Here is a 27366-nt window from a genome sequence, read left to right as displayed (position 1 = left end):
AACTGGTTAAAAGACAGGAAACAAAGGGTAGGAATAAATGGTAAATTTTCAGACTGGAGAGGGGTAACTAGTGGTGTCCCCCAAGGGTCAGTCCTAGGACCAGTCCTGTTCAACTTATTCATAAATGATCTGGAGAAAGGGGTAAGCAGTGAGGTGGTAAAGTTTGCAGATGATACCAAACTGTTTAGGATAGTCAAGACAGAAGCAGACTGTGAGGGACTCCAAGAAGATCTCACCAAACTGAGTGACTGGGCAACAAAATGGCAAATTAAATATAATGTGGATAAGTGTAAAGTAATGCACATCGGGAAAAATAACCCCAACTATATGTACAGTATGATGGGGGCTAATTTGGCTACGACAAATCAGGAAAGAGATCTTGGAGTTATCGTGGACAGTTTTCTGAAAACTTCCACACAGTGTGCAGCGGCGGTCAAAAAGGCAAATAGGATGCTAGGAATTATTAAGAAAGGGATAGAAAAGACCCAGAATATCTTACTGCCCCTGTATAAAACAATGGTATGCCCACATCTTGAATATTGTGTACAGATGTGGTCTCCTCACCTCAAAAAAGATATTTTGACCTTGGAAAGGGTCCAGAAAAGGGCAACTAAAATGATTAGGGGTTTGGAACGGGTCCCATATGAGGAGAGGTTAAAGCGACTGGGACTTTTCAGTTTAGAAAAGAGGAGACCAAGGGGGGATATGATAGAGGTCTATAAAATCATGAGTGGTGTGGAGAGGGCCGATAAAGAAAAGTTATTTATTAGTTCCTATAATAGAAGAACTAGAGGACACCAAATGAAATTAATGGGTAGCAGGTTTAAAACGAATAAAAGAAAGTTCTTCTTCACACAGCATGTAGTCAACCTGTGAAACTCCTTGCCAGAGGAGGCTGTGAAGGCTAGGACTATAACAGAGTTTAAAGAGAAGCTAGATAATTTCATGGAGGTTAGGTCCATAAAAGGCTTTTAGCCAGGGGATAAAATGGTGTCCTTGGCTTCTGTTTGTCAGAGGCTGGAGAGGGATGGCATGAGACAAATCGCTTGATCATTGTCTTTGGTCCACCCTCTCTGGGGCACCTGGTGCTGGCCACTGTCGGTAGACAGGATATTGGGCTAGATGGACCGTTGATCTGCCCCAGTACGGCCGTTCTTATGTTCTTATGTATGGGTATAAAATACTAGGATTGATTGTATTAGCCAGCCTTACTGGGCCCAGTTCTGCTGGGGTCACATTTGGCTCACTTTGCCTCATTGATCAATAAAGCTGTTTGTTAGCTGCCAAAACAGAGAGAGGCCTTTGCTTCAATTTGGAGGTTCCACCGAGATTCCTAACGCGCCACTTGCCCATATGGACGGACCGCCACTCCACCTCCAAACCTCTCAGAGAGCTCAATAGAAGGCAAGGGGATACCTGTTATGAAATCTCCTGGTGAAGGCTTGGGAATTGGAGTGACGGACGGCTGTTGGAGTAAGGGGAGCCTCATGACTGTTTGCAATCTCCTATGCCGTCTCTTTTGGAACTGGTGCTCCTGCAAAACCAAGCCCCAGAATCGGAAATGCAAGAGTGGAGACTGGCAGGGTGCATCTTGCACCCAGACCACTTGTGGTGCAGCTCTGACGGCCGCATTGTTGCCCCAGTGGTCTTGCTACTTCACCTTGCCTCCGTGCTTCATGGATTGTCGCACGTTGGCAAAGGGGGGATGGTAGAAACCGTAAACAAAATTGGTTTGCTCCCAAATTCTCCCAAGCAGCCAAAGATTACTGTCTGGCTTGCCCTGTCTGCCAAGCTCACAATGTGTAAACCTGGAAAGACAGTTCCAGCAACCAGGCCTCCGCCTTTGGGACCATTTCTGAATTTACAGATGGACTTTATTCAAGTGCCTAAATGTCAATCCTTTGAATATGTGCTGGTTATTGTTTCTTTGTTTTCAGGATGGGTAGAAGCTCATCCCTGCAGGAAAGCTGATGCCATCACAGTGGCAAAGAATTCTAAATCATTACATCCTGTTATGTGGAATACACCTTGTGATCTCCAGTGATAGAGGTACCCACTTTATTGGACAAATTGTTCAAAAACTGGCAAAGTACTACTCTATCAGATAAGCACTGCACTGCCCGCGACACCCGGAGAGTGCAGAAGCAGTAGAGAGACGAAACGGGATTTTAAAGAACAAACTTGCTAAAATATGTGAGGACTTTGGCTTAATATGGGTAGAAGCACTCCCGATTGTCCTAATGAGCATGAGAGCCACTCCTAATTGGAAAACTGGACTTAGTTCACATGAAATTGCATGTGGCCAGCCTATGAGACTGTTGAGCAGCCCAGAAATTGACCTGGCTGATGCCACACTTGTTAAAGGAAGCATAGTTAAGTATTGTCAGGAACTTATGAGTTGTGTACATTCCTATCATTCACAGGTTAAGGACGCCTTCCAGGAGTCCCCGACTGGGCTGTGCCATAAACTACAACCAGGAGACTGGGTTTGCATGAAGGTTCACCAGCAGAAGACTGCCCTGGAACCCAGGTGGAAGGGTCCCTACCAAGTCCTTCTGACCACCCATACTGCTGTAAAGTGCGAGGGATTTCCCAACTGGATTCACGTGTCCCACTGCAAACCGGTTCTAGCGCCTACAGTGGTTGGCCCCACCCAGGAGCACCGCAGACCTGGTACCAGAGACCCAGGTCCAGAAGCAGACGGGGATCACCGCAGACCTGGTACCAGAAACCCAATTCCAGAAGTAGACAGGGATCAGCGCAGGCCTGGTACTGGCAATCCAGGCCCAGAAGCAGACAATCCTGAGAGACCGAGGCCAAGGTACCAGCTGCGGCCCAGAAGAACCTGCCAGCGATAGGTGAAGCAAACTATGAAGTCCTGAAGAACAGCCAGCATGAGGCTGGACAAACAATTCATGTTAAACTTATGCTTAATTTTGTTTTTAATACCTTGCTGTTACAACCTATATGGTTCAAATGTGTTTATGCTTTTAATGAACCAAGTTTCCCAAGAATTTAATTCCACAGGTTGCTGGCTATGTGCTCACAGTCCTGTACATTCAGAAGGAGACATCCCAATGATTCCAGTCCCACTAAACAACACTCAAATGAATGGCGCACTGTTTAGTGAACTAAAGCCAAATGTTACTTGGCAGGATAAAGGGTTCACTAACCTAGGGTATATCCGGCTAGCCCTGACCCCAATTGGAGAGTACTGCTGGACATGTAATGGTTCAGGAGACAGGGTGGGAAAAAGCCAAAACCGAAAGGCCCTAGACTATGTCCTAGCAAGTAAGGGTGGGGTTTGTGCCTTAGTGGAAAGAGAATGCTGTGTGTATATTACTGATACCAGCAAGGAAGTAGAGGAAGATGCCTCAGAGATTGAAAGAACTGTGGAGATCCTAAGACAGGAGGAAGCTGGACCCTCTGGGGTTGGTTGGGAGGCTCGTTTGTACATTTGGGAACTTGGATTTTGCAAGGTGTAGTTCTAGTATTGGCTAAATTCTTTTGTGCTTATTGCTGTTTCTTGTTAATCGAATGCTGTATTTCTTGTATTTTGGAAAACACAAGACAGACCCTTACTAAAGTGAATGTGGAAGTAATGATGTTAAAATATGATGAACAAAGAAAGGAACAAAAAAATTTACATATATACTCTGCTAAAAATGGAAGCATGAAATGGCTTCAAAGTTACCCTTTAAAAAGCTAAAAGGGGGGAGTTGTGGAAACCATTTCATATATAGCTAGAAGCCATTCTGTATAACAAAAGCCATTTCAGTTTCTTGTGTCTGCACGTATACTAGAGGGAGTGAACTGGCCTTCACCAATGTGAGAAAGGCCAGGAGGATGGGCTATTGGAATGTGTTAATGAATTATTTTGAGCTGAAGCTCATACTTCCTAAAAACCTGTTTCTTTCTTTGCTGATAATAATTCTTCTTTGAAGTTCGCTTTGATTTCTTGTCCTGACGTCAGACTTGTTTGGTTAAGGGTATAAAATACTAGGACTGATTGTATTAGCCAGCCTTACTGGGCCCGGCTCTGCTGGGGTCACGTTTGACTCACTTTGCCTCATTGATCAATAAAGCTGTTTGTTAGCTGCCAAAACAGAGAGAGGCCTTTGATTCAACACATACATGGGTTTAAATCCAGAATCATGGAGTGATAGGACTGGAAGGACCCTCAGGAGGTCAGCAAGCCCAGACCCCTGCATTCATGGCAGGGACTAAGTATTCTTTCCATTCAGTCTCTCCATTGAAGCCAATGGCCTTGCTTTGAGCAACAAAGATCAGAATTGCCTCATTAAACTTGGATCCTCAGCTGCTGTAAATCAGCCTAGTGCCTTTGTCATCAGCAAAGCTACATGGATTTACACTCATGGAGGAGCTGGCCCCTAGCTGCTAAAATTTTCAACATTTGTCTTCTTCCTACACATACAAATGTGGGGACAATTGCTGCAGCTCTACTCACTCTTCATTTCTATTATAATCAATGAGAGTGTTCTCCAATTAATTTTGGTAGGATTTAGACTTTCACTCTAGGAGCAGTGTTGAGACATCAGCAGTGTTGAGACTAATTACTCCCTGTTGATTTTAATGAGGTTGTCATACAACAATGTATTTTCAAAAAAAAAAAAAAAATAAAAACCCAACCCGCCCCAAACAAACAAAAAAACACAACCAAACAATCAACAACCCCCCTCCAAAACAAAAACAAAAACAAACAATAAAAGAAACTACCCCACCACTTGTTCCCAACTTTATCTAAAAAATATTGATTTAATTGGCATACAGGACATATTAAAAATTCTTTAGCCAAAAGAGGCTGTGGACAAGGCATCAAATACAATATGGAAATGTTACGCACAAAGCAAAATCAGTGTTTGAACACATACCAACGGCCATACTGGGTCAGACCAAAGGTCCATTTAGCCCAGTATCCTGTCTTCCAACAGTGGCCAATGCCAGGTGTCCCCAGAGGTAATGAACAGAACAGGGAATCATCAAGCGATCCCACGTCTGTCACCCATTCCCAGCCTCTGACAAACAGAGACTAGGGACATCCTGGCTAATAGTCATTTGATTGAACTATCCACCATGAATTTATCTAGCTCTTTTTTGAATGCTGTTAAAGTCCTGGCCTTCACAAAATCCTCTGGCGAGGAGTTCCACAGGTTGGCTGTGCATCGCATAAAGAAATACTTCCTTTTGTTTGTTTTAAACCTGCTACCTATTAAAATCAGTGTCTAGTTTCATAGTCCTCCACATAAAGCTGATTTTGCACTATTTCAACAGAACATTCCCTTTTTTAAAAAATTCAGGGTTCGACACTGGCATGACCTGGAGCTCATACAACCAATAATTTCATTTGTAAACAATACACCTTTGTGTGTGGTTTCGTGTCCCATCTAGCGTCACTGAGGCCACTTACTAAGGGTATGTCTACACTACCCCCCTAGTTCGAACTGGGGGGGTAATGTAGTCATACGGAGTTGCAAATGAAGCCCGGGATTTGAATTTCCCGGGCTTCATTTGCATAAAGCTGGCCGGCGCCATTTTTAAATGCCGGCTAGGTTGGACCCCGTGCCACGTGGCTACACGCGGCACGAACTAGCTAGTACGCCTATCCGAACTAGCTATCCGAACTAGCTAGTCCGTGCCGCGTGTAGCCGCGCGGCACGGGGTCCGACCTAGCCGGCATTTAAAAATGGCGCCGGCCGGCTTTATGCAAATGAAGCCCGGGAAATTCAAATCCCGGGCTTCATTTGCAACTCCGTATGACTACATTACCCCCCCTAGTTCGAACTAGGGGGGTAGTGTAGACATACCCGAAGAGAGTAATGAGTACACTCTACACCCTTAGCACTTGTAACACTGGCAGGCAGAACTGAACCTGGGAACCTCTGGAGCTTCATACATGAACCTCTACTGCATGAGCTGAAAGCCAGCTGGTGCTCAGCTAAGGCTATAGAGCAGACTCATTAGTCTCTCTGTAAGTGGTTTTGGTGCCACCGATTGGGACAGTGCACCACACCCAGAAGGCATGTGGGTTACATTGTGCAGCTACAGGATCAGGAGAGCCTATATTGATTGGGAAAGGGAGATTGTTCAAGACCAAAAGGGTGCGGAGATGGCAGAAAAAGAGGTGTTTCCCTCACACCAGTTTCTAAATTCACACCTTGGATTAATCTAAATTTACTAGGATGCACAGTATGTGAAAGCAGCACAACAGATTGTTATTTGGCTAGCTATCTCACTGGACAATGACTTTAGCAACTGGAAAGGGGAAAACTTTATGAAAGGTTTGTGAAAAATTGCTTGGATTAGTTACACATACAAGACAGAACCTGTCCATCCCACCCCTGAGAAAATTAAAGGATCCCTCTAGCCAGGTCACACTCAGATTATTGTCAGTACAAGCTGAATTGGTTGCAGTAACACTCTGGAGCAGATGGATGTTTGGAGTTTTGTGCCATTCTTGGGTTTAGATGTAGGACTTTATGCCTCCCATGAGGGGGGCAGGCTGGATAGACACATGCTACACATAGGGAGGGTGGTCCAGCAACCACACTTCCCCCTTGCTTTTGGAGGCACTGTGCCTTGCCAGCGAATAATCTGCCTAGGTGCTTCAGAAGCTATGCAGCTCCACACTGTCCCTGACTACAGCACCCAACACTTTTAACCCAAAGGCTGTACGTCCAGGAGCCCACCTTCATATGCAAAAGTGAGGCTCCTGAGCATTAATGGTACAATGTGGTAGTTGTGTATGACATGGCACAGGTGAGAGTGCACTTCAGTCAAAGATCTTGACCTGGCACTTAGTGACATATGAGCCTAACTCTGGCATCGGGTGCATATGAAAAAGCCTTGATTTGCATGTACCTATGTGGTAGTGTATGTCTAAAGCAGGACTCCCAAATGCATGGTGATTCTGTCTGAACATTAGACCTAGAGGTTTTTTTCCTCCCTTTAATCTCAAGCCTGCTTGCTGGCTTCTTTTCATTTTCTGACACATATGAATCTGACAAGCAAAATTCTCCTTTCCACTTACGTTTCTCAGTTCAGACATGTTTCTCTTTCTATGATGCCAAAGAATAAGAGTCCAATCATGTTCTAAAGCCTTGTTTGCTTGTTTGGCGATGCCCTTGAGACTTTAGCTGCTACCCAAATAAAAATTTCATAAGGATTTATAATACACTGGATTAGAAGATACAGTATTGAGAGAAGAACATGTAATGACACTAAGCCATTACAGGCTGCCACGTCTATGATGAGCATACTAAGACAGTCCTAAGAAGGCCTTAAAGTATAAGGCTGTTCTAACTCCAAAGGTGTCTTTCAGCCAGGGTCAGAATCCACATTTTTAAAGTGTCTGAATAAGTTACAGATGATGAGCAGCTCTGGAAAAGTTCTTAAAAACTTGCTGACACCATATAACACATCTTAAGTCATATAATACGTCTTAAGTTCAACAGTTCTTAGGGATATTTATATAATGGTAAAAGTAAATTCTAATACCAAGATTTCATGTAATATTTAGGCAATTCAAATTATCAAAGAAAGAAATTGAAAGCTCTATTTTAATACATTCCATCCTTAACATCCTCTTTCATCTAAGACAGTGGTGGTCAAACTTTTGGACCTGAGGGCCACATTTGGATAGGGAAACTATATGGCAGGGAGCTGGGGGGTGGGTACATTATGAATGTGCGACTGGGGCAGGAGTTTGAAGCTAATTCGAAGTATCCTCCTGGTGGGAGGAGGGATAGGCGGTTCCATGCTATGCCCTTGCCTGCAGGCAATGCCCCTGCAGCATCCGTTGCTGGGTTCCTCATTCCCGGCCAAAGGGAGCTGTGGGGATGGTACCTGCCAGTGAGGGCAGTGTGCAGAGCCCTCTTCTCCTCCCCTCTCTGGGGCTGCAGGGATGTACCAGCTGCCTCTAAGAGCAGAATGGGGCCAGAGCCAGGGGGAAGCCTAGTTTTGCCCCATTGGGCTGATAGACTGATAATCCTGAGGTAGACGTGACTCATGGGACATAATTTGCCCATCCCTGATCTAAGGTATTACTAGATTTTTAAGGCCTCACTTTCAAAATTTCAAGAGGCTCAGTGAGGTTGACTTTACTGTTGGCATTTGGTGACTCAGAGCCTGATCCATGAGCATCTTTCCACTGATTCTTGTAGGCTTTGGATTAAGCTTGCAATGATCTTCTCCCATGCTCACCAGTCATCTCTCTCCCATGTGCCTCTGGTGTCCCCAGTCAGCAATGCCTCCAACCTCTCCTCTGCTAGTGCGTTCTGAAAACACATGTCCATGTTTTCTGCAAACCCTACACCATCCCTCTGAAGAGTTAAAATAGTGAACCCCTCTATGGAACTTGTGAGATGTAAGTCACCATGATCACTCTATCATTCTTCTGCCCTACTCTGCGCTGATTAGGCTTCAGTTCTGGGCACCACATATGAAGAAAAATGTGGAGAAACTGGAGAAGGTCCAGAAAAGAGCACCAAGAATGATTAAAGGTCTAGAGAACATGACCTATGAAGTCAGACTGAAAGAATTGGGCTTGTTAAGTTTGGAAAGGAGAAGACTGAGCACGGACATAATAGCAGTTCAGATATCTAAAAGGGTGTCACAAGGAGGAGAGAGAAAAATTGTTCTCCTTAGCCCCTGAGAATAGGACAAGAAGCAATGGGCTTAAACTGCAGTAAGGGAGGTTTAGGTTGAACATTAGGAAAAACTTCGTAACTGTCAGGGTGGTTAATCACTGGAATAAGTTGCCTACGGAGGCTGTGGAATCCCCATCTCTGGAGATATTTAAGAGCAGGTTAGACAGACCTATATCAGGGATGGTCTAGACAGTACTGGGTCCTGCCATGAGGGCAGGGGACTGGACTCAATGACCTCTTGAGGTCTCTTCCAGTTCTAGTGTTCTATGAGTCTATGATTTTTATAGCTGTCCATATTGGTTTGTTTTACCATCCTCTAAGGGCAATTAAACTGGATGAACAGCAGATGTGACCTAATATATAATTTCCTAGCTTTCGTTGCAAACTAGCCTTTAGCCTTCCAACCCACTTAGGGCATGTCTACACTACAGAGGAAGAGAGAAACTTCTGCTGTCAATCTTCCAGGGTTCAAATTATTAGTCTAGTTAAGACAGCTAATTCGAAGTGAGACGGACACTCCAGTCAATGTCTGTAGTCCTGCTTTTATGAGGACTAAGGGAAGTTGAAGGAAGAGTGTAGACAGTGCCAAAAGCTGAGTTAAGCTATTATGTAGTGCAAGTTGTGTATCTTATTCTACTTTGTCCTGTGGTATAGACATACCCTTAGACTGTAAGATCTTCTGTTGGGGGTACTTGTCTTTGTAAAGTGTGTACTACTGGTGATTTTTTAAATCAGGGATGGGGAACTAGCCTGGGCCCCCCTAGACTCTTATGTGTGAGGGGACTGTGGGGAGTGGTTTTCTCCTTCCCAGTCGGGGGGGCCACATCAGTGAGGGTTACAGGTGTTTTTTTTAGGGTTTTTTTGCTTCTCACTTCTGTGTGGCTCTCGAGTGATTTTTCTGTGGGTCAGTGACCCCCGATCAAAAACCAGTTCCGCACCCCTGTTTTAAATAATAATAATCATCATGACTATTTTAAACAATGAGAATGGCAGGTCCCTGAATATCAAGTTAAGATATTTTCCATAATCTTTTGTAATAGCAATAGGACAGAATAAAAACAATGAGGAGCTCTTTAGCACTTTAAAGACTAACACATTTATTTGGACATAAGCTTTCATGGGCACTTTAAAGACTAAATTTTTCTTTAAGGTGCCACAGGGCTCCTTGTTGTTTTTGCTGAAACAGTCTAACAGAGCAACCCCTCTGTAAAAAGGGCAGAGTGTTAGCATTATGTCTGAACTTCCTTTCTTTTGACAATATCTGACACAGGCTTGCTGACAGGAGGGGAAAAGGGGCAATTATCCTGGAGCCCAGCAATTCTAAAGGCTCTGGCAGCCAGAACCTCAGGGCCTTTAGAATCACTATGGGAACGCCACACCATGTGCTGCAGAGCCCCACACCAGGCACTCCAGCTGGCCCTGAGGGCTGGCGAGAGGATGGGGAAGAGGGAGAGGCAATGCTTTCCAGGTGGTGCTGTGCACTGGCTGTCTTAGCTCCACCCTTCTGTCTGAAGCCCCACCCCTCCCAGGAAGACGGAGCCAGAATCGGTTCCCTATGCTGCCTAGGGGATTAGCAATCCTGTCAGCTCCCCTGGTCTGACATACAATACACCATATACCTATGTGCTGCTGATATAGGAGAGAGTTGAGACTGAGCAAAAATCTGTTATAGGATATCAGAACTAGGGTAAGTTCAAATCCAGATCTAGATTCCAACTTGTAAATCAGACCTAAGTCTGACATAAACACCTCAATTTCATGAGCAGATACTAGTCTGCATAACCTAGATGCTTGTTTCCATACAAGCTGTCATTCAGAACAAATGTCAAAACAAATGCAAGCCCCAATCACTTACTAAATTTTTCTTGCTCACCCACTGCTGCTAACTCATTTTTGAAGGTCTTCAAGATGATAAATGCAATTTTAAAAGGTGAAGAGATCTGTTAAAACATCCAAAATCTTTGTTGTATATTTTTAAGGTCTTCGCCTCCCTCCCCGCTTCCCCCCAGCCACCCTGTCCCTCAGCCCCATTTAGGCCCATAAATTTAATCAATCTGTTGATTCTTGGCAGATTCACTGTTTTCTTATAAAGTAAATCAGTGGTGCTACATTACATCATGTTACTCACACCTTCTGTCCTTGCTTTTTGACAAGATATTTATCATTTTATTGAGAACCAGCATCTCAGTTCAGTATTCAGAGCACTGTCTTTTATTTTGCTGTTTAGCCAGTGTCTACCTTCGTTAATTGTACCATTTATCTACCACATCAGTAATTTTGTGCTCTAGCTTTCTAATTATTGCCTGCACAAATTGAATGCATCATAGACTTTAGAAATGAACTGAATCAGGTAATGTTCCCAGGGCCTTTCAGCCAGGGAATTAAAAAAAAAAAAAAAAAAAAAAAAAGCCACAGAAGCTTGATTTGCTCACATGCAAGCCAGTGGCAAAATTCCTGTTGAAAGTGGGATTAGGCTCACCGCTACTGAACTGATGTATCTAACTGCTCTATGCCATACAGCACTTCTAGTTAAACTGCTCACGCTGCTGCTGTGATTATGCACATACCTAAATGTTCAAGAGAAAGGCTAATTACGGTAATTGGTGCAGGAAGTGAGGGTAATTCTGAATGCAAGGCAGGTGTGTAGTTACGCATGCATACGTGCACCCACCTTTTCTGAAAAATGGGCTTCAATATTCATTAGAAAACATTAACCAGTCCTGCTCCCTTTTAAGGCATCATACATTTTGCATTGAATTCAATGAGAACAGGATTGAGCCCTTTGCACTGAATTGAAAAAATATCAATCACAGGAGTTTGGACGTGTATTTGGCTTAGTTATTCTTAACCCTGTCCTTTTCAAGGCCACCTCTGGGTGTCGCTGTGGGAACTAATTGTAATGTTCATGTTCCCTTTTCCATAGTGCCATCATCAATGGATTTGTTCCATTTAAACTTTAACCTCAAGAAAATGTCACCTTAATGCCCTCTGCTCTTATGAACTTAGCAGTAATTGCTTCTCTCGCTATTTTCATGTAAGGTAACTGTCTGGGTTACAGAATCTTGAAAGCAGTTTTGATTGATCAAGGGTGGTCTTTTTGGATGTGACACTTACCAATTAATAATAAAATTAAGAAGATAAATCTGACCTAGTTAGGAAGATGGTTTAGCTACAGTTCCACTTCCAGATATCAAAACTTGCATATCAAAACTATACAAGCCTATTAAAACCTATACTGAAGATACCAAAATATTAGAAAACTTGTAGACAATATTCCTTGCATTAAAAGGACTGGACAAGTGAAGGGGTCTTTTCCATTTAACTTCTAGGATTCTGTATATTTAATTGCACTGAGTGTCAAAATAAAATGATCATTCTCAGGCAGTATGAAGATTTCAATTTGTTTTACATTTCTAACCTTGTAGTCATCTCCATAACTGCCTTTCAAAAGCAAACCAGCAAAAGACTCATGGCAATTAACTTGGAAGATGGGCAGGATTATATGAGGCAAGGTAGTGATCATTCATGTGTCCTTTGATAATACATGCCAGACTTTATTCATCCATTTAAAAGTTCTAAAGTCCCTATTACTCCTATACACTACACATGAAAAATGAGCAGATGTTCATTTTTTAAAAAAGCCTTTAGTGTTTGCAGTGTAAAACAAAACCTACTGTACTCTACAAAAAAATTAATAACATAATATAAAGTTTGTCAAACTTTGCTAAAACTCTGTTCACAGAGGAGCAAACATGGCTTGTATTGGCAGTGGTTTGGGCATTTTGATGCAGACAATCCTCTAACTAGGATCAGGCTCTCTGATTTTTATTAGCTCATTTTAAGTGGCTAGCTTGAATTCATTTCTAGGAATTGAGCTTTATTTATCTTTTTAGACAGCCCTTTGATTAAGGAACATCTAATGAGATGCATTGTTTAGCATGTGTGTACATTCAAATTGCAAGGTATCATTGATGTAAATTGCTCTTATTTAGAATTTTACTGCAGCCTCACCCAGAGGCCCCCAACGCCATTGTGGAAAACACTATAAAAGCATAAAACAGAATATCTCAAATGAAATGCGTAATACAATAAATATGGTGTTGTGCCTCTCTAGCACTTTTCCCTGAGGATCCCAAAGCCTTAGCAAAACCTTAATTAATTAAGGCTTTACAAGACATCTCTAAGATATACAGGGGGAAATCAAGGCCTCCATGAAGTCAATGGCAAAATTTCCACTGGCTCCACTGGAGCTGAGATTTTTCACTCAGAATTTTGTATAACCATTTTGCTGAGAGAAAGCAACATATCCAAGAGTACAGGACAAGTCCATGGCTGGGTACTTCTGATTCTCATTCCCCTCCTTCATCCACTAGCCCACAGACTATGACAAACTTATTAAGATGTTATTATACCATCTATTTGATAAGCATTACATAATGTTCACATCTGAGCATGCTGCAAGCAATGGTTTTCCTCTGCATTAGCAACATACACTGTAGTTTGATCTTGGAGAAATAAAAGTAGTTCAGTAAATTTTGAAGTGTGGCTATTCAACAGTGCAATATAAAAGGCACTATGGTCCATATGCAAAGTGGGAGGACTAGGAGAGGGCACAGTTTACATCTCTTTCTCTTCCATCTCCTGATAGATAAATGAAGTGTGCTTAAAATTAACGTAATAAAGAGCTGTTTCCATTCCACAGTCCAATAGCAAGATGAATATTCCGTACGCCATTTTTGACGGAGTGAGTGCATCAGGAAAGAGGACTTTTATTTCCCACCCCAAAATAATGAAAATCATCTAGAATCTGTTCCACTGACTGTAGATTATCCTTGTTCTCTGAAGCCTAGACTGCAGGCAGATGAAAAGCATTTGTGATTGTCTAAAGACAATGACCATGATTCCTATTATGTTAGATGTTATCTAAAGTGGGCATATATACAGCACAATTCTCAATCTAGGCTCCTTAATAAAGCATCTCAGTTTAGGGGTGGAACAGAAAAGCAGCACACAGGCTCATGCCACTGGCATTCATTTATGCACCTAACCTTCAATTTGATCATCCAGTACATTGGATCTGGACAGCTTGTTAAAGCAACATGGTTTGAAAACTGTTCTCTTGAGGTGAAACTCCCCTCTAAGCAGAGCACAATATCTAAGCCTCATTTAAGTTCCACTTATGTTTCTCTGCATAGGGCTGAATTTCATCCAATATTCATTCCCCAAATCATGGCTCCTGCTGTTTTGACCAGCTGAATCAATCCATCCTTTCTGGTCAAGAATACCCCTTAATCCTAGCACTGCTTGGAGAAATCTATGGTTCACAGGCTGGAAAATATAATCATTATGCCCATTGATGCTGATTTACTTGGACAAAATTCCCATTGAAGCTTTTACTGAATAAAGTTGCAGAGCCAAAGCCCGGAGACCTAATCTGCTCATAGAGATACTGATTATCAACCCTTTTGTAGAGCTTCTATGATTTCATCTTTGTGAAAAGGTGAAGACTACTTAGGAAGTTGGTGTAATAGAAATTGCCTAATTCTGTATGTGCCTCAAGGCACATAAAAACGTCCTGACAAATTACAGTTGCCAGCCACTCAAAATAAAATTACATTAACTGGTTTAGAACATCAGGGCCCTGTTTTTGGTTTCTTTTGTTGGTAACTATAAAGCCAGAGGCAAGGGTACCTAAAACTATCATAAATCGACTTCGTAGAAAATACTTCCATGTGTTCCAGATCATTACATGTACTGAGGGGTCAACATGGTATCATCTCAATCATGGGTTTATAAACAGAATAAACAGAGTTGAACTATGGACCCTATCCTGCTACCCTGATACTTGTTTCACTCTCTTTGAAATCAGTGGTAGACCTGCAAATACAGCCACTGCAGCTTTGGGGCTGAAAGCTACAGCAGTACTGGAGCACAGTGCAGTCTGATAAGATGTATAGAGACACTGCATTGTGTGGCTTCATGCTTTAAATGTCTTCTGCAGATGAAGATGTTGCTCTTCATTCCCTCCCCCCACTCTGGATTTTTTTTTAACAGCAAACTCTTTGTTGAGAAAATTAAAATACAAAAAATCAGACTTTTGAAAAAATCATTTTTTTTTTTACATTTTAACAAGCAATACTCTAGTGTGTTGTCACTGTAACCCCTCAGAAGTCAGTAGATTTACCTCAGGGATAAATCTGACCTAATATGCTTTTGCTGCTAGAATCTTGCTAGCATCCACAGAAATATAAACGGCTTTTCAAACATGCATGCACCATGAAACTGGCAAAGTATCTTTATAAACCCTCTTTCATATTTAACAAGGAAAATAAATGCAGACTTGAATGTAGCCAGGAAGCAATGCTTTAGGAACATCAGATAGAAGTAATGGGAAATAGTCATTAATATTAAAACAGCAATGAGGACTTGAATAAGTAAATAGTCATAAAAATATGTATCTGAACCTACCAACACTGGTTATCTTCTGGGAGACCAGGTCTTGTAGCAAAGCCTCAATTACAGGATTGTGTCTGGAATACAACTCATAGCGATTAATACCAATGTGGAATTTTAACCAGTTTGGGTAGGAATCTACAGATGTTTCTCCAGTGGGTAAAAATTCCTCATCTTCATTACCTTCATTTTGCCTACCACAAAAGTAGAGAGAGAGAAGTATTAATATTTTTTCTGCTGGTTCTCCACAAAGCAACTTAAAAGAGGGCTTTGAAATGCAATGATATGAAAAGCAAACAATACAGATGTGAGAGAAGGCTTTCCATTTGTCCCTGCTGTGGATTAAAGGCCTGCTTCCATTTCTAGAGAAGCCATTGGTAGCTTTGCTGTTGATCTCAATGGGAGCAGAATTGTGACCTAAATTATTAGTACTTGATCCAAAGACCACTAAAGTCAGTGGCAAAGCTCCCATTGACTGCAACAGACATTGGATCTGACCCTTATAAAATATAAAAAAATGTTGAACTCGGTGTTACATTGCATAGCACTGTTCTAAAACTCCAAAAAAGTTGGTTTAATTCAAGGTAGCTGTGCACATTTTGTTTTTTGTTTTTTTTTTTAAATCCAGAGTACAATGTTCAGAAAACTCAGTCTTTAAGATTTATTTTAGAGTTGTCAAAAACAACTTAGACAATTTTGAAACAAAAATAAAATGTTCCCCACATCTTTATTTAACAATGAACAGATCCTGAAATTATTTAATAATTGTGATGTTACATTCAGAATCTGTTTGTTTTATTATTCCTACGGGATCAAAAGGAAGTGAAATAACTTTTGACTACTTTCTAAATGGAAATTCTATTTCCCATGTGTGCAAGAAAGTTTGCTTAGCTTTAAGCTATTGTTATAACAAAGAATTGTATGAATTAATGTAAACTGCTAAATTTGATTTTAATTATTTAAATCTTGTGGGCAGTAACTAGTAGAAACAAGTAGATCAGCAGTTCTATTGTAGATCACATTGCCATCACATGCCTTGATTGCAGGAGTCAATTGTATCTTTAGCCATTTCTGGAGTATATTCCCTACGTTACTGACATATACTGATGACAGATTTTCCAGAGAAATTGGAAGTTTTCTAAGCTAGTGAGTTTTAAGTTTGATTTTAATTATGCTACATTAAGGGTCTTTGTGATTCATAGAAACTTGAGGTTGAAAATGAAAACATTTATACAACATCATTAAAGATTCAAATCCAGGCTGGCTGCTCTATCGCTTGACAGAGTTTTTGCATGGTACAATGAAGCTGTTTAAACATTACAGTGTCACTGTGTTTGAAAGAGGGTGCTGTTGTATTAGAGACAAGCCTTTTGATTTTTCATCCATTCAAGTTTCTAAGCAGTGGGGGCAGGCAATTCATAGATGAAACCAAATGCATTAAAAGTTAAGGATAGAAGCACTGGGCTTTAGAATGTCAAAAAATAATTCAGAGCAGAAAATGCTGTGTCAAAAGTCAGACCCTGAAGGTTGAAATCCCATTTATATCTGTATATTATGGACGGTTTTATGACCTTTGAAGTCAATCTCTCTGCTTCTGAGAGAAGTTAATATTTTACTGCTCTGTCTTGTGTTCTTTATTTTGTTGGCTTGGGGGAAAATAACAAGCCTAGTTTAAACATGTTATTTTGTTATTGTCTTGGTGACACCTGAATTATATCACGGAAGCTTTCATTTAATCTAACATAGCTCTTACTCCAGTCTTGTAAATGACTTGTTAGAACCTATATTCCTCTACCGACATAAACATATTAATTTTATTTCCAGCTACCGGCTTTGACATACCACCATTGACACATATAATCTCTTGTTTTCTATGTAATGATCTTTCTACTCTCTTCAGGGTTTTAATAAGAAACAGCGGTGCTTCTTAAACTATATGTGGTCATTTAAAAAACAACCACCACCAAAATCCAAGTCTTAACATACACATTGGCTACTATTTATAACAGCTGCTTATCTCACTTATAATTCTGCATCCAGGCAAGAGCTGTCATTTCCTTTTTTAACGCTGAAATGTAAAGTGAGCTGCAGTGCCTTTTCAAACCCGGTGTGCAAGCAGCAGCCACACTGTTTCCTGCAGACTGTATAATATTTTTAAATGTACTGTAATTAAGAAGAAGAACCCAGATCCACTGGTCCCACGCCAGTGGCTCCTGCATCCATCGCTTCGCTAGTTACCTCTCTCCAGACCCAGAGCAGTGTTGCCAGTCTTCACGGGAATGCCACATGAGCATAACCCAAATCCCCTTGCTGCTGGGTCTGGGGAGAGAAACGTGCTCTCCGGGGGTGCTGTGTTTCGTCGCGGGCGCGGCCGGTGGCATGACTCCCCTTTGCTCTCAGTGACAGCCCGTTGGGGGCCCAGAGTGGAGGCTCACACCCTGCCTCCCCTCCCCCCGCCTGCCCTACTTACCAGTCCTGGTTCTCGGCCGCTTTCGGGTTAAATCGGATGTCGCTGTTGACATTGAACAAGACATCCTCCTCCGCCAGCTCCGGCGTGGCGATCTTGTACAGGGGCTGCTCGAAGAGAGCCGCCAGCTTGGAGTACCCCTTCCCCAGGGGCTGGGCGCCCGGGCTCCCATCTTGGATGAGCGGCTTGTGCCCCAGATCCTGGCTCCTGGCGCTTTGTTCCAGCCTCTTAAAAGCTTCGGCTTTCTCCGAGGCCGCGCCGAGCTTCTCCAGCGAGTGCGAGGTGAGGTTGGAGCCGGGGTCGCTGCTGAAATCCTGCAGGATCCGCAGCGTGTGCTTGTTAGGCCAGCCGGCTTCCGAGCCGCCCTTCGCTCGCGGCTTCCCCCAGCCCTGCGCCTCCTCGCTCGGGGGCTGAGCGCACGAGCAGCCCGCCTGGCCCTCGGTCCTGGCCGCTCGCTTCTCCAGCTTGGGGAGCAGATCGATCATGATGTGCATGGTGCAGGCGATCAAAAACACCATCAGGATCAGCACCCTGAATCTCCGCACTAAAATCATCTTCATTGTCAAGGGGGCTTCTAATAAATTATAAAGGGGGGGGGGAAGCAAAGGGGTGATTTAAATATTTAAAGGAGCCCTTTCACAGAAAAAGCTCGAGTCTCGATGTGTTTTGTCTTTTTTGCCCCCCTGCTCGGAGAACAAATCAACCCGGCAAGCGAAGAAAGTAAATATTCTGCAAGCGCTCGGTCCTCGTTCCTCTTGGTCGAGTCTCATCCAGGACTCGGCCAGACGAAAATCCCCACCGCACGGAGTCAAGGCTTTGCACATCAATGGGAACACAAAGCCAGCAGCAGTTCAGCGTCTAAACCCGTCTGCCCAATTGCCCCGGTCTTTTCCTTGAGGCTGATGATGACAGGGAGCACAAGGGGAAAGAAAAAGGGATGATTGAAGAGAAACCAACCTCTGAAGCTCTGATGGGGAAAGGGGGGGGGCATTAAGATGGGGAATAAAAATTATAATAAAACCTGTTTAAAGAGAGAAAGGCGTTCAGCGGCAGCAAAAATCATCCATCATATTTCGAGGTGCTGGAAACGCTGCCCCCCATCCTTTGAAATTGACCAGTGATGCAGCCGTGGGACACACGCGCTCCTCCGCCAGACTGTTTAAAAACATGGGCTGGAAAATGCTTTTCTTAGCCTGTGTCCAGAGTCTTCATCCATCGCATCCAGCGCTGGGGAGAGATGAGTAGTCAACTAGGGTCCAACTCAGTGTGCTGGCTGGATCCAGGCTGGGGCTCCGCGGGGTTTTTTTGGGAGGGGAGGGGAGAGTTGTTTTGGTTTGGCTTTTTGTTATTTTGTTTTGTTTTGGGGTTGCAAAACTGCCCGATGGCGCTACGGCAAGGTAAAGCACGCACCGAAGGAGAGAGAGAAGAGGAAAGAAACTAGCACAAAACAGCAGCGGTTCTTCTTAGCGAGGGAGGTGCTGTCTTTGATCTCTGCGGGGTCGTACAGATCTGCCTTGCGAGAGAAAGGGAGAGGCAGAGAAAGAGGGAGAAAGGTCTTTGGCAGGTGCAGAGTGAAAACCCCTTTCAGCTACACTGACTGGTTGGACTAGTAGCGCTGCAACTCCAGCCTTTAGTGGGTGTGTTAAATATTATGAGCAAGCCATGGATCCAGACGTCATAGTTAAGAGATTGGCTAAATAAACGTTACAATGATAGTAACAGGAAAACCTCAGCCACAAGCTTTTCTTTCTTTCGGTCTCCCCTTTCCTCCCACCCCCTCCCCATTCGGCTGCAGCTCCAACTGGGGCAAGGAGAGGGCGTCTGTTTCTCAAAGGGTTTTTTTTGGGGGGGGGGGTTGGAATCTATGCTAATAACATTGCAAAGTATTAGTACAGTCTGGCTGTCTAGGCTTAGGGACATGATTTCTGCTATGTCATTGTCTGGAGAGGAGAGATCATTTTCGGAAGCAAATCTACTGCTTTCCCTCCCCATGTCACCCGTGTATAACAAGGTCAAAACGTAAAACTCGGCTTCTCTTCCTTCTAAGAAACAGATGAATAATCTTGATTTTGAATCTGGATGCTGCCGACCGTAACAATCTTTAAAGGTGTTGCAGTGTAACAATCCACCCGTCTGGTTACATTAGCTGCACATGCTTACAATATAGCCGGATGAAAAAGGAGATTAGGCTGCCAATATTGTCCTCCAGCCAGGAGAGATTCTGAAAACTGACCCAGAGTTTCCAATCAGATAATTCAGAGGAGATGGAGAGTGGTTAAAGCACTGGATTGAGACTTGGGATCCCTTGATGGCTCTGCTGTGGATTTTGTTCATATCTTTTAATATGGAGATATACCATACCATCTCATAGAGCTGAAAAGGACCTTGAAAGGTCATGGAGTCCAGTCCCCTGCCCTCATAGTAGGACCAAGTACCAGCCCTGACAGATTTGCCTAAACAGCCCCCTCAAGGATTGAACTCACAACCCTGGCTTTAGCAGGCCAATTAGGACAAGTACTTTGATGCAGGCATTTAGATCCCATTAACATTAGGAGTTAGCTTAAGTTCCTGGGAGGATCTGGGTCTTCATTCTCTCTTTGCCTCTATTCTCCATGCATAAACTGGAAATAATCATATTCTTCTTGCCTTGTCTTGGGGGTAGGGGCTGTTTCTTAATCGGGGTTGAACAACAGGGCCTTGATATTAGTCGAAGGCTCCTGGTGATACTGAAAAGTAATGAATATAGTAATAAGTTAAAACCCATATCCCCCATTTATTGTCTTTACAAGGAACGCATAAAAGCAGTACCTACATATTTGGACCTGCAATGTGTGCTACAAATGCATCACACTCTGAACCCTCATTGTAAGACTGTTAAGCCGTCACGATATATTGCAGTCATGTTTTGTGCTTGCATTAAACTTACACCTGTGCTTTCACAACATGGCCACTTTTGTTTTCAAAAGTGGTAAATGACCCTGAAAAATGCAAGGCTATATAGGCCCTGATCCTGCAAGCTGTTCAAGGCAGGCATGCTGCTCTGCTTTTGCATCACCCTGTTGACGCCAGTGGGCTTGGAGTGAGGGCAGTGGTCTGGCCTCATGCACCCTCTTGCAGAACTGGAGTCGTCATTTGCATAGAACGTTTTTAATGCCTTGCTGCCACATCACCAGCTGTGCCGTGACAATTTCTCACTTTGCATGTGGAGTATGGAGCATAATGTTTGGTAGACAGTTCACCCCGTTGCTACAAAATGCGGGCAAGGGTAGATCGGTCTTTCAGAAAATCTTATTGAAGTCAAGCGTATTGAACTCAGGCTGGGAACTGGGCATTATCAGTTTTCAAAGAACAATACCTAAAGCCATGGTGTGTGTGTGGGGGTGGGGGGGAGTTGACACAGCGAGTACAATACAAACGGGATATACATTCTGGGTTACATCCTGCTGTGCTGTCCTCATTCAGGCAGAATTCCCACTGAGAGTTGGAATTCCTGAACTTTGCCACAGAGATGTTGGGCAAAGCACGTAGACCTCTCAATGCTTCATTTAGCCATCTGGGGACAAATAGTACTTACCTATCTCACAGGGATGTAATGGGGTTTAAATAACTGAATCCAGGTTATACCTCCTGGGATTTACTTTTAGATCTGCTAAGCCACAGTTCCACTGGCACTGCCCACGGCTTGCCTTAGGCTGCCCTCCACAAGCCCAGCTGGATCACATTATCTCCATGATATTCAGTGGAGTCTGTCACCCTCAGACCATGATGGCAAATCATGTTTTGAAATGAGTATCTGGTGATTTGTAGCCCATGGTGTAAGTAAAGGCACTGGGGAGCAGGGGGAGGGCAGGAGCACGATGGCAGGAGAGTTAGGGTAACGGAGCTATCTCAGCCTCTGAATATGAATGTCCATACTTTGAAAGGTTTGTGTTTCTCGTGAGTGCAACCCTGCAGAGGATGGTGGGGCATGAAGATTCCCCTTCTCCCTTAGCTCTATCATGAGCTGCAACAGACTCTTCAGCACCATGGGCTTCTCTAGTCTCTGCAGCCTGCAGGTGCCAGAATGTGACTCAAGGCACCAGTGCCCCAGAGGTGCTCCATTTGGGCTCCTCTTAGACAGCTCATCATCTCCCGCCATGGGTGTTTTGCTCTTCAGTGGAAAAGATTTTCAAGTGATCTGTTGCCACTTAGCGGTTTAGGGCCAGAACTCCTTTTATTTTAAATACTCACTGAGGTTTCCAGCAGTCCTCTGATTTCAGTCTGATCTTGACAGGCCCAGCGTTCTCTGGAGTCATTAGTAAAAAGAGAGCTGTTTTAATTCTTTCATCACCTTTCAGTTACAGGCCCCGGTTCTGTAGTGAGTTATGTGAGATCCCACATGCTTGAAATTACACCCACGTGTAAGTGTTTGTTGACTCAGGTCCATCGAGATATCAATATTTTCACCAACATAAGCAGCCTCTGCTTTGAAGCTTTCTGATGCAACTTCCAGCAGGGTTGTATTTTACTAAATCCACTGCTAATTGCTTTAAGAGAGTTCCCACTATGGACAACAGTCTCTTCATCTTAGACTCCTAATTAAATGTGGGCGCTTTTAATGGGTTTGAATAAGAACAGAGAGGTGGGATTCTTTAAACACTATTCTTCAGGTCCCTTATGGTTGTAGCTTAGCCCTGCTTCTGCTCATTCTGAGGTAGAGTAAAGGGAATGCTGTCCTCAGGAACAAGGAAATACCGATAGTTACTGCTTATCTCACTCACTTCTGTATGTCCTGGGCTGTTCTTATGAGGGAAGGAGGATATCCGTCATCCCTGACATCATGCCTTTCTCAGCTTCATCTGACCTTTAGGGGACCTACTACTTCCTCTTGGTTCATGGCCCCATTCTACGTGCTGGACTACGCCTTCACCTTTTGGAGTCTATAGGCTCCGAGTGCACTCATTTCCCCTTTGAGCTGCTCTGTGCCTTTCGTGCTTAGATCTTTCATCTTTGGGATGACTCAGCAGGGCTGTCCAAAGGAGATCTTTAATTCGTATCTTTAGTCCATGGAATAAAATGGATAAAAAAGTCAAGGGTTTCTTGGTGTTCCCAGGCAATGATACTCAGAACCCTGTCTATCCAGAGAGGAACCCATCTCCTTTGTGTTACTCACAAGGCATTTGTCGATGTCATTCTCAAAAGACAACAGGGCGGTATCTGTGCTAATAGATGAACTATTGAGATAGTCTTTGCTCTAAGGCAGGGGTGGGGAACCTCAGGTCCATGGGCCAGATGACCCCGGGCTTGCTTGGATCTGACCCCGGAGGCTCAGAGCCCCCCCTGCATTGGGGAGTCTGTGCTAGCACTCCAACCCCCCTGCTTCCCACCATGGGGCTGGAGCACATAAAATATACTAGGTTGTGCCCCCCCCCCCCTTCCCAGGCTCTGGTGTGTGAGGGGAATGTGGGGAGTGTCTTTCTCCTCATTTGGGGACCACATCAGTGAGGGTTTTCTGTGTGCTGCCCTTGACTGATTTTTCTGTGGGTCAGCAGCCCCCAACCCAAGAAAGGTTCCCCACCCCTGCACTAAGGCAACTGCAAGAAAAGTGTCAAGAACAAATAAAACCTCTCTCCGCAGATCAGACCTGGTCAGCAGAAAGCGTTTCTCCCAGTTGTTAAGAAAACTGGTTACACCCAAAGCCTTATCTGCAATGTTCCCTCTATTTTTTACCCATGTGTGGAATATATTTTGTTATGTGCACCAAGGTATGCACAGATGTGTATCACCAATAGAAACACATGCACCTGGCTGTGGGTGGCTAACGGTACTCTGTTAGTCAGCTGGGCAGCATTTCAGTCTCTCCTAGGTGGCCGCCCAAACGCCCAGCTTACAGAGAACACCACTTCTCAGTCTGATTCAATCCTTCCAAGAGAGCATGAAGATAACAGTCCACTATGATGGTGACCTATGTGATAGCTTTGAAATACATAGTGTTGCAAACAGGGATGTATTTTGCCACCAACAGTCTTTAGTATATTTTTCTCTCTGCTGCTTGGTCATGTTTTTCATTTAGTGTCAAGAGTGTACATATGCTTATGAGATCAGATGGAAAACTCTTAAATATTGTCCATCTAAAGTTAATCAAAGTTAAACACCTGACGCTAAGCGAACTTCTTGCAGCCAGTGATGTCATGCTTGTTGTACACAGTGCAAGGAACTCTAGCAACTTTGTAATAACTTTACCTTTGTGATGCATTTGCATGCACCATCTGTTCAAAGGAGACCATGATTATGGCACAGGTTGTGTGGGCAGTATCAGAAGTTTTCATAGCTAGTACCTTGCAAGAAGTTGTGCACAAATTATGCTACTTTGGATCATCTATATCACAATCATTTATCTCTAGCAGATGGGCTGGATTCTTGGATGGGCCAGGCAGCCTTCTGCATTTGGACAATGACCAGAAATGTGGAATAAGAGGAAACTAATGCTGAACACAAAGATACGGGTCTACCAAACATGCATTGTGAGCACGCTGCACTGAGGTGAGAAGACATGGACCACCAACAGCAAGTACAAGAAAAGTGTAAGCACCTTTCACACTCATGTTCTTCGCCACGTTCTAAACATCACATGGGAAACCAAAGTGCCTGACACCAAAGTAGTTCAGAAAGCAAAATTGCCAAGTCTGACCACTATTCTTAAATACAGGCCTCTCCACCAGGTTAGTCAATGCACTGGATGGATGATGGATGCATTCTGAAGGGTTTTGTATACAGAGAACTTCAAGATGTTCCAAGGTCAATGAGCCAACCTAGGTTTAGGTCACAAGCTGGAAAGAAGATGCAGCTAGAACAGGCCATGCTGAGGGGGCTGTATTGCACTGGGGAGGTAAAGAACTGAAGAGAGGTGGCTGAGAGGGAGGAAAGGAAAAGAGGAAGCTCAGCAGGTCTCAAGGACATGTCATGAGCTGGCTTCATCCTCTGGCTCCATGCCTGTAGCCTACATTGCATTACAGGGAGTAAGGACTGTTGTTTGCAAATTGATCTTTCTAGCTGCAGCATGGTACACGATAGCTGAACTGCTTTGGTGTTTATGCCTTTGTTGTTCAAGATGGATGGCTGTTGTTGATTGATAGATCCAACAAAACGGTTATCTACTAAATACACAGGACTGGCAAATAATGTGATCAGCAAATACTCTATGGGCTAAATGATGGCTTTTGGGCTGAGTAAGAGTCAGTCCCTAGCTGGGCCTGCCCAGGAGCAGATCAAATGGGGAATTGTGACTCTCTGGGTTACAGTTCTCTCCAGGTCTCTTTTCTTACTCCAAAATTATATCTTAGTATTCAAGTAGTCTCTAATCTCTATATTTTAGAGTGCACCTGTCTGCGTCTGTCTGTCTGTGAGTCCATTTGTTCAAGAACTCCTATTATACGGTAAGAGCTAGGGCCACCCAATTTGGTATCAGCTTCCTCTTCTCCTAACTTAAGACAAGGTCAGGGTTTGGTTGTTACAGGATACCTGGAAGACCTGGGAAAAGAGCCGTTTTCTATTACATGGAAAGGGAGGGGCTATTCAAAGGGACACAGTATGAATCCCCCTCTGCACCAGCTAAGGGCCAGACTCCTTGGAAAACCCAAGGAGCCAAAAGCCCCTTGCCTACTTTTCTGCCTGGGCTTTGTCCAGCAGGCTCTAATTCAATGGGGAAACATCCTCCCATGCATAGGAGGTAGCATAACGGCTCTTCCAGGGGCTGCTTTCCCCCTACAGCTGGAACCTCTTGGGTGAATAGCTTATGCTGGGCACGGAGGGGGCTGCCTACACTCACTCACTGTCCACTGTGGGTGTGTAGGGCTAGGTATGGCTTTGGCTTATGTTTGTATTCCAAGCGTCTGCTATACCTGTGCCTATGGGACTGAGGCTACATCTACACTACGAGTTTTCTCGGCAAAAATATGCTAATGAGGGATTCATTTGCATGAGTCGCGATCTGATTTGTATATTTTCTGCTGAAAAAGGAGGTATACCAATTTTGCAGAAAAAAGGGGTTTTGCGCAAAAAGAAAATGTCCACGCTACTTGTTTTCATGCAAAAACTCCTAGTGCAAAATGATTGGCAGAAAATATGGAAATGAGATTGTCATGCAAATGAGTCCCTCATTAGCATATTTTTTGCCGAGAAAACTTGTAGTGTAGACATAGCCTGAGAGAAAACTAAGATTGCATTTACTGTTCTCTCATTCAAACTCATGCATCAAACAGGCTTTGCGCAAACAGCTGGTCCATGTACAGCCACAGGACCAATCTAATTTAAATCAGAAATTTGTTAAGATTGTTTGTTTCGGGGCGGCTTGATTTTTTTTATTTTACTTTGGAGGTGCAAAGCTCAGTACAAAAAAATTGTTTATGTTTCTCCCTGTCTAAACTCCAAGACTGCAGATGGAACTTTAGTACGGGGCCAGCAGCTCTTCATTTCTGCTGTATTGCTTGTTAGAGGAACATTACCCTGGATAATTCCTAGCATTATGTAAACACGGAAATAACGAGCTGTTAATGGAATATTATGACATTAATACATTATTGCATGCAGATCATTTCAATGAACTGGAGTCCCCTTCCATCCTTCCATTATCTTCATTTAATTTTTTTTAGGGTGGGGGGAATTTCTCAATAAGAGAAGTCCTCTACTTTCTCTGAAGTATTGTTTGATTTGTATTGAAATGTCACATGAAATACCTAACATCGCGATGTTCAATTGATTTGCATACAATATGTTTTGCATCATCTATCATGAATGAATACCAAACAGCTCTTATTTAAAATTCAGGGGTCTATCATCTTCATAAATCATAGCATTTTCCTCCTTCTTGTTTGGAGACTGAATTAACAGTTGCTGATAAAGTCGAAGGGGAAACTTGATCCATCTCATTTATCTGTTTCCATTACTAAGCTATGAGAATGGCTGCAATATAGTTAAGCACAGTTTTTTGAGAGTACACAGACTGAGTCACAAAGTTTTCAATTCTCAAAGGTATTTAGGCTCCTAACTCCCTTTGGATTCAATAGGAGTTAGGTGCCTAAATACCTTTGAGGATCAAGCCTGTTTTGATTTTTTGCTGGCTTCTTTACAAGCTTGCAATGTCAAACATAGTGGGAAAGATTGCAAGCTAAGGTGGTTGGTAGAAAATTTTCTATCTACAACTTTTTTTTTTAAACTGGGAATTAAAGTTTTCGGCAATATGAACAGAAAAGTCTCAGTGGGGTAGCCCTGTTAGTTTATTGCGCAAATTGCTCAGCTTATTTAGATGCTATTTCCAAATAGTTTATTTCATAATTTGGCACTGTTTACACAACACTGCATTTCAAAATAACTTGCTATTCTGAAATTCCCCTTAATCCTCATGGAATGAGGTTTACCCGTATGTCAGAATAAGCTGCCCATTTTTTCGAAATTTATTTCAAAATAACAGGCTGCTTCAATAGATATGTAATAGCTATTTCGGGATACTTCTGGTATCCCAAAATAGCTCTGCAGTGTAGATGTACCTTTAGAGAGACTAATCAGGTCAGGGTAGATGTGACTTACTCACAGCAGTTGATGGGGAGATGTGAATATCAAGAGAGGGGAAATTGCCTTTGTACTGTGTTAACTGGTTTAAATCTTTATTCAGTCCTAATTTGATTGTATTGAATTTGAAAATGAATTGCAGTTCAGCTGTTTCCTTTTGTAATTGGGTTTTGAAATTTTTTTCAGGAGGATGGCTACTTTTAAGTCAATTACTGAATGTCCAGGGAGGTTAAA

At 43.1% G+C, this 27366-nt stretch overlaps 1 protein-coding gene across 2 annotated transcripts in view; it reads right to left on the bottom strand.

Moving 5' to 3' along the window:
• The window catches only part of FAM20C (FAM20C golgi associated secretory pathway kinase), a 104573-nt gene extending 85270 nt beyond the window's left edge, over nt 1-19303 (bottom strand). Inside the window, exons 1-3 of one of the 2 annotated variants that reach the window (XM_006112825.5) lie at nt 18608-19303; nt 17590-18485; nt 15135-15313 (exon numbers count right to left, since the gene is read on the bottom strand). In XM_006112825.5, the coding sequence (XP_006112887.1) occupies nt 15135-15313; nt 17590-18146 (736 nt within the window). In that variant the 5' untranslated portion in view covers nt 18147-18485; nt 18608-19303. Of the gene's footprint in view, nt 1-15134; nt 15314-17589 lie in introns of both variants that reach the window. The other variant, XM_075899530.2, reaches the window with a different exon arrangement.
• Nucleotides 19304-27366: the final 8063 nt, after the last annotated feature.

The sequence above is a fragment of the Pelodiscus sinensis genome, chromosome 15 (genome assembly GCF_052426305.1).
Source record: "Pelodiscus sinensis isolate ZL-2025 chromosome 15, ASM5242630v1, whole genome shotgun sequence".
Classification (NCBI taxonomy): domain Eukaryota; kingdom Metazoa; phylum Chordata; order Testudines; family Trionychidae; genus Pelodiscus; species Pelodiscus sinensis.
The sequence above is the reverse complement of the archived record's forward strand: the minus strand, read 5'-3'. Positions and strand labels throughout refer to the sequence as shown.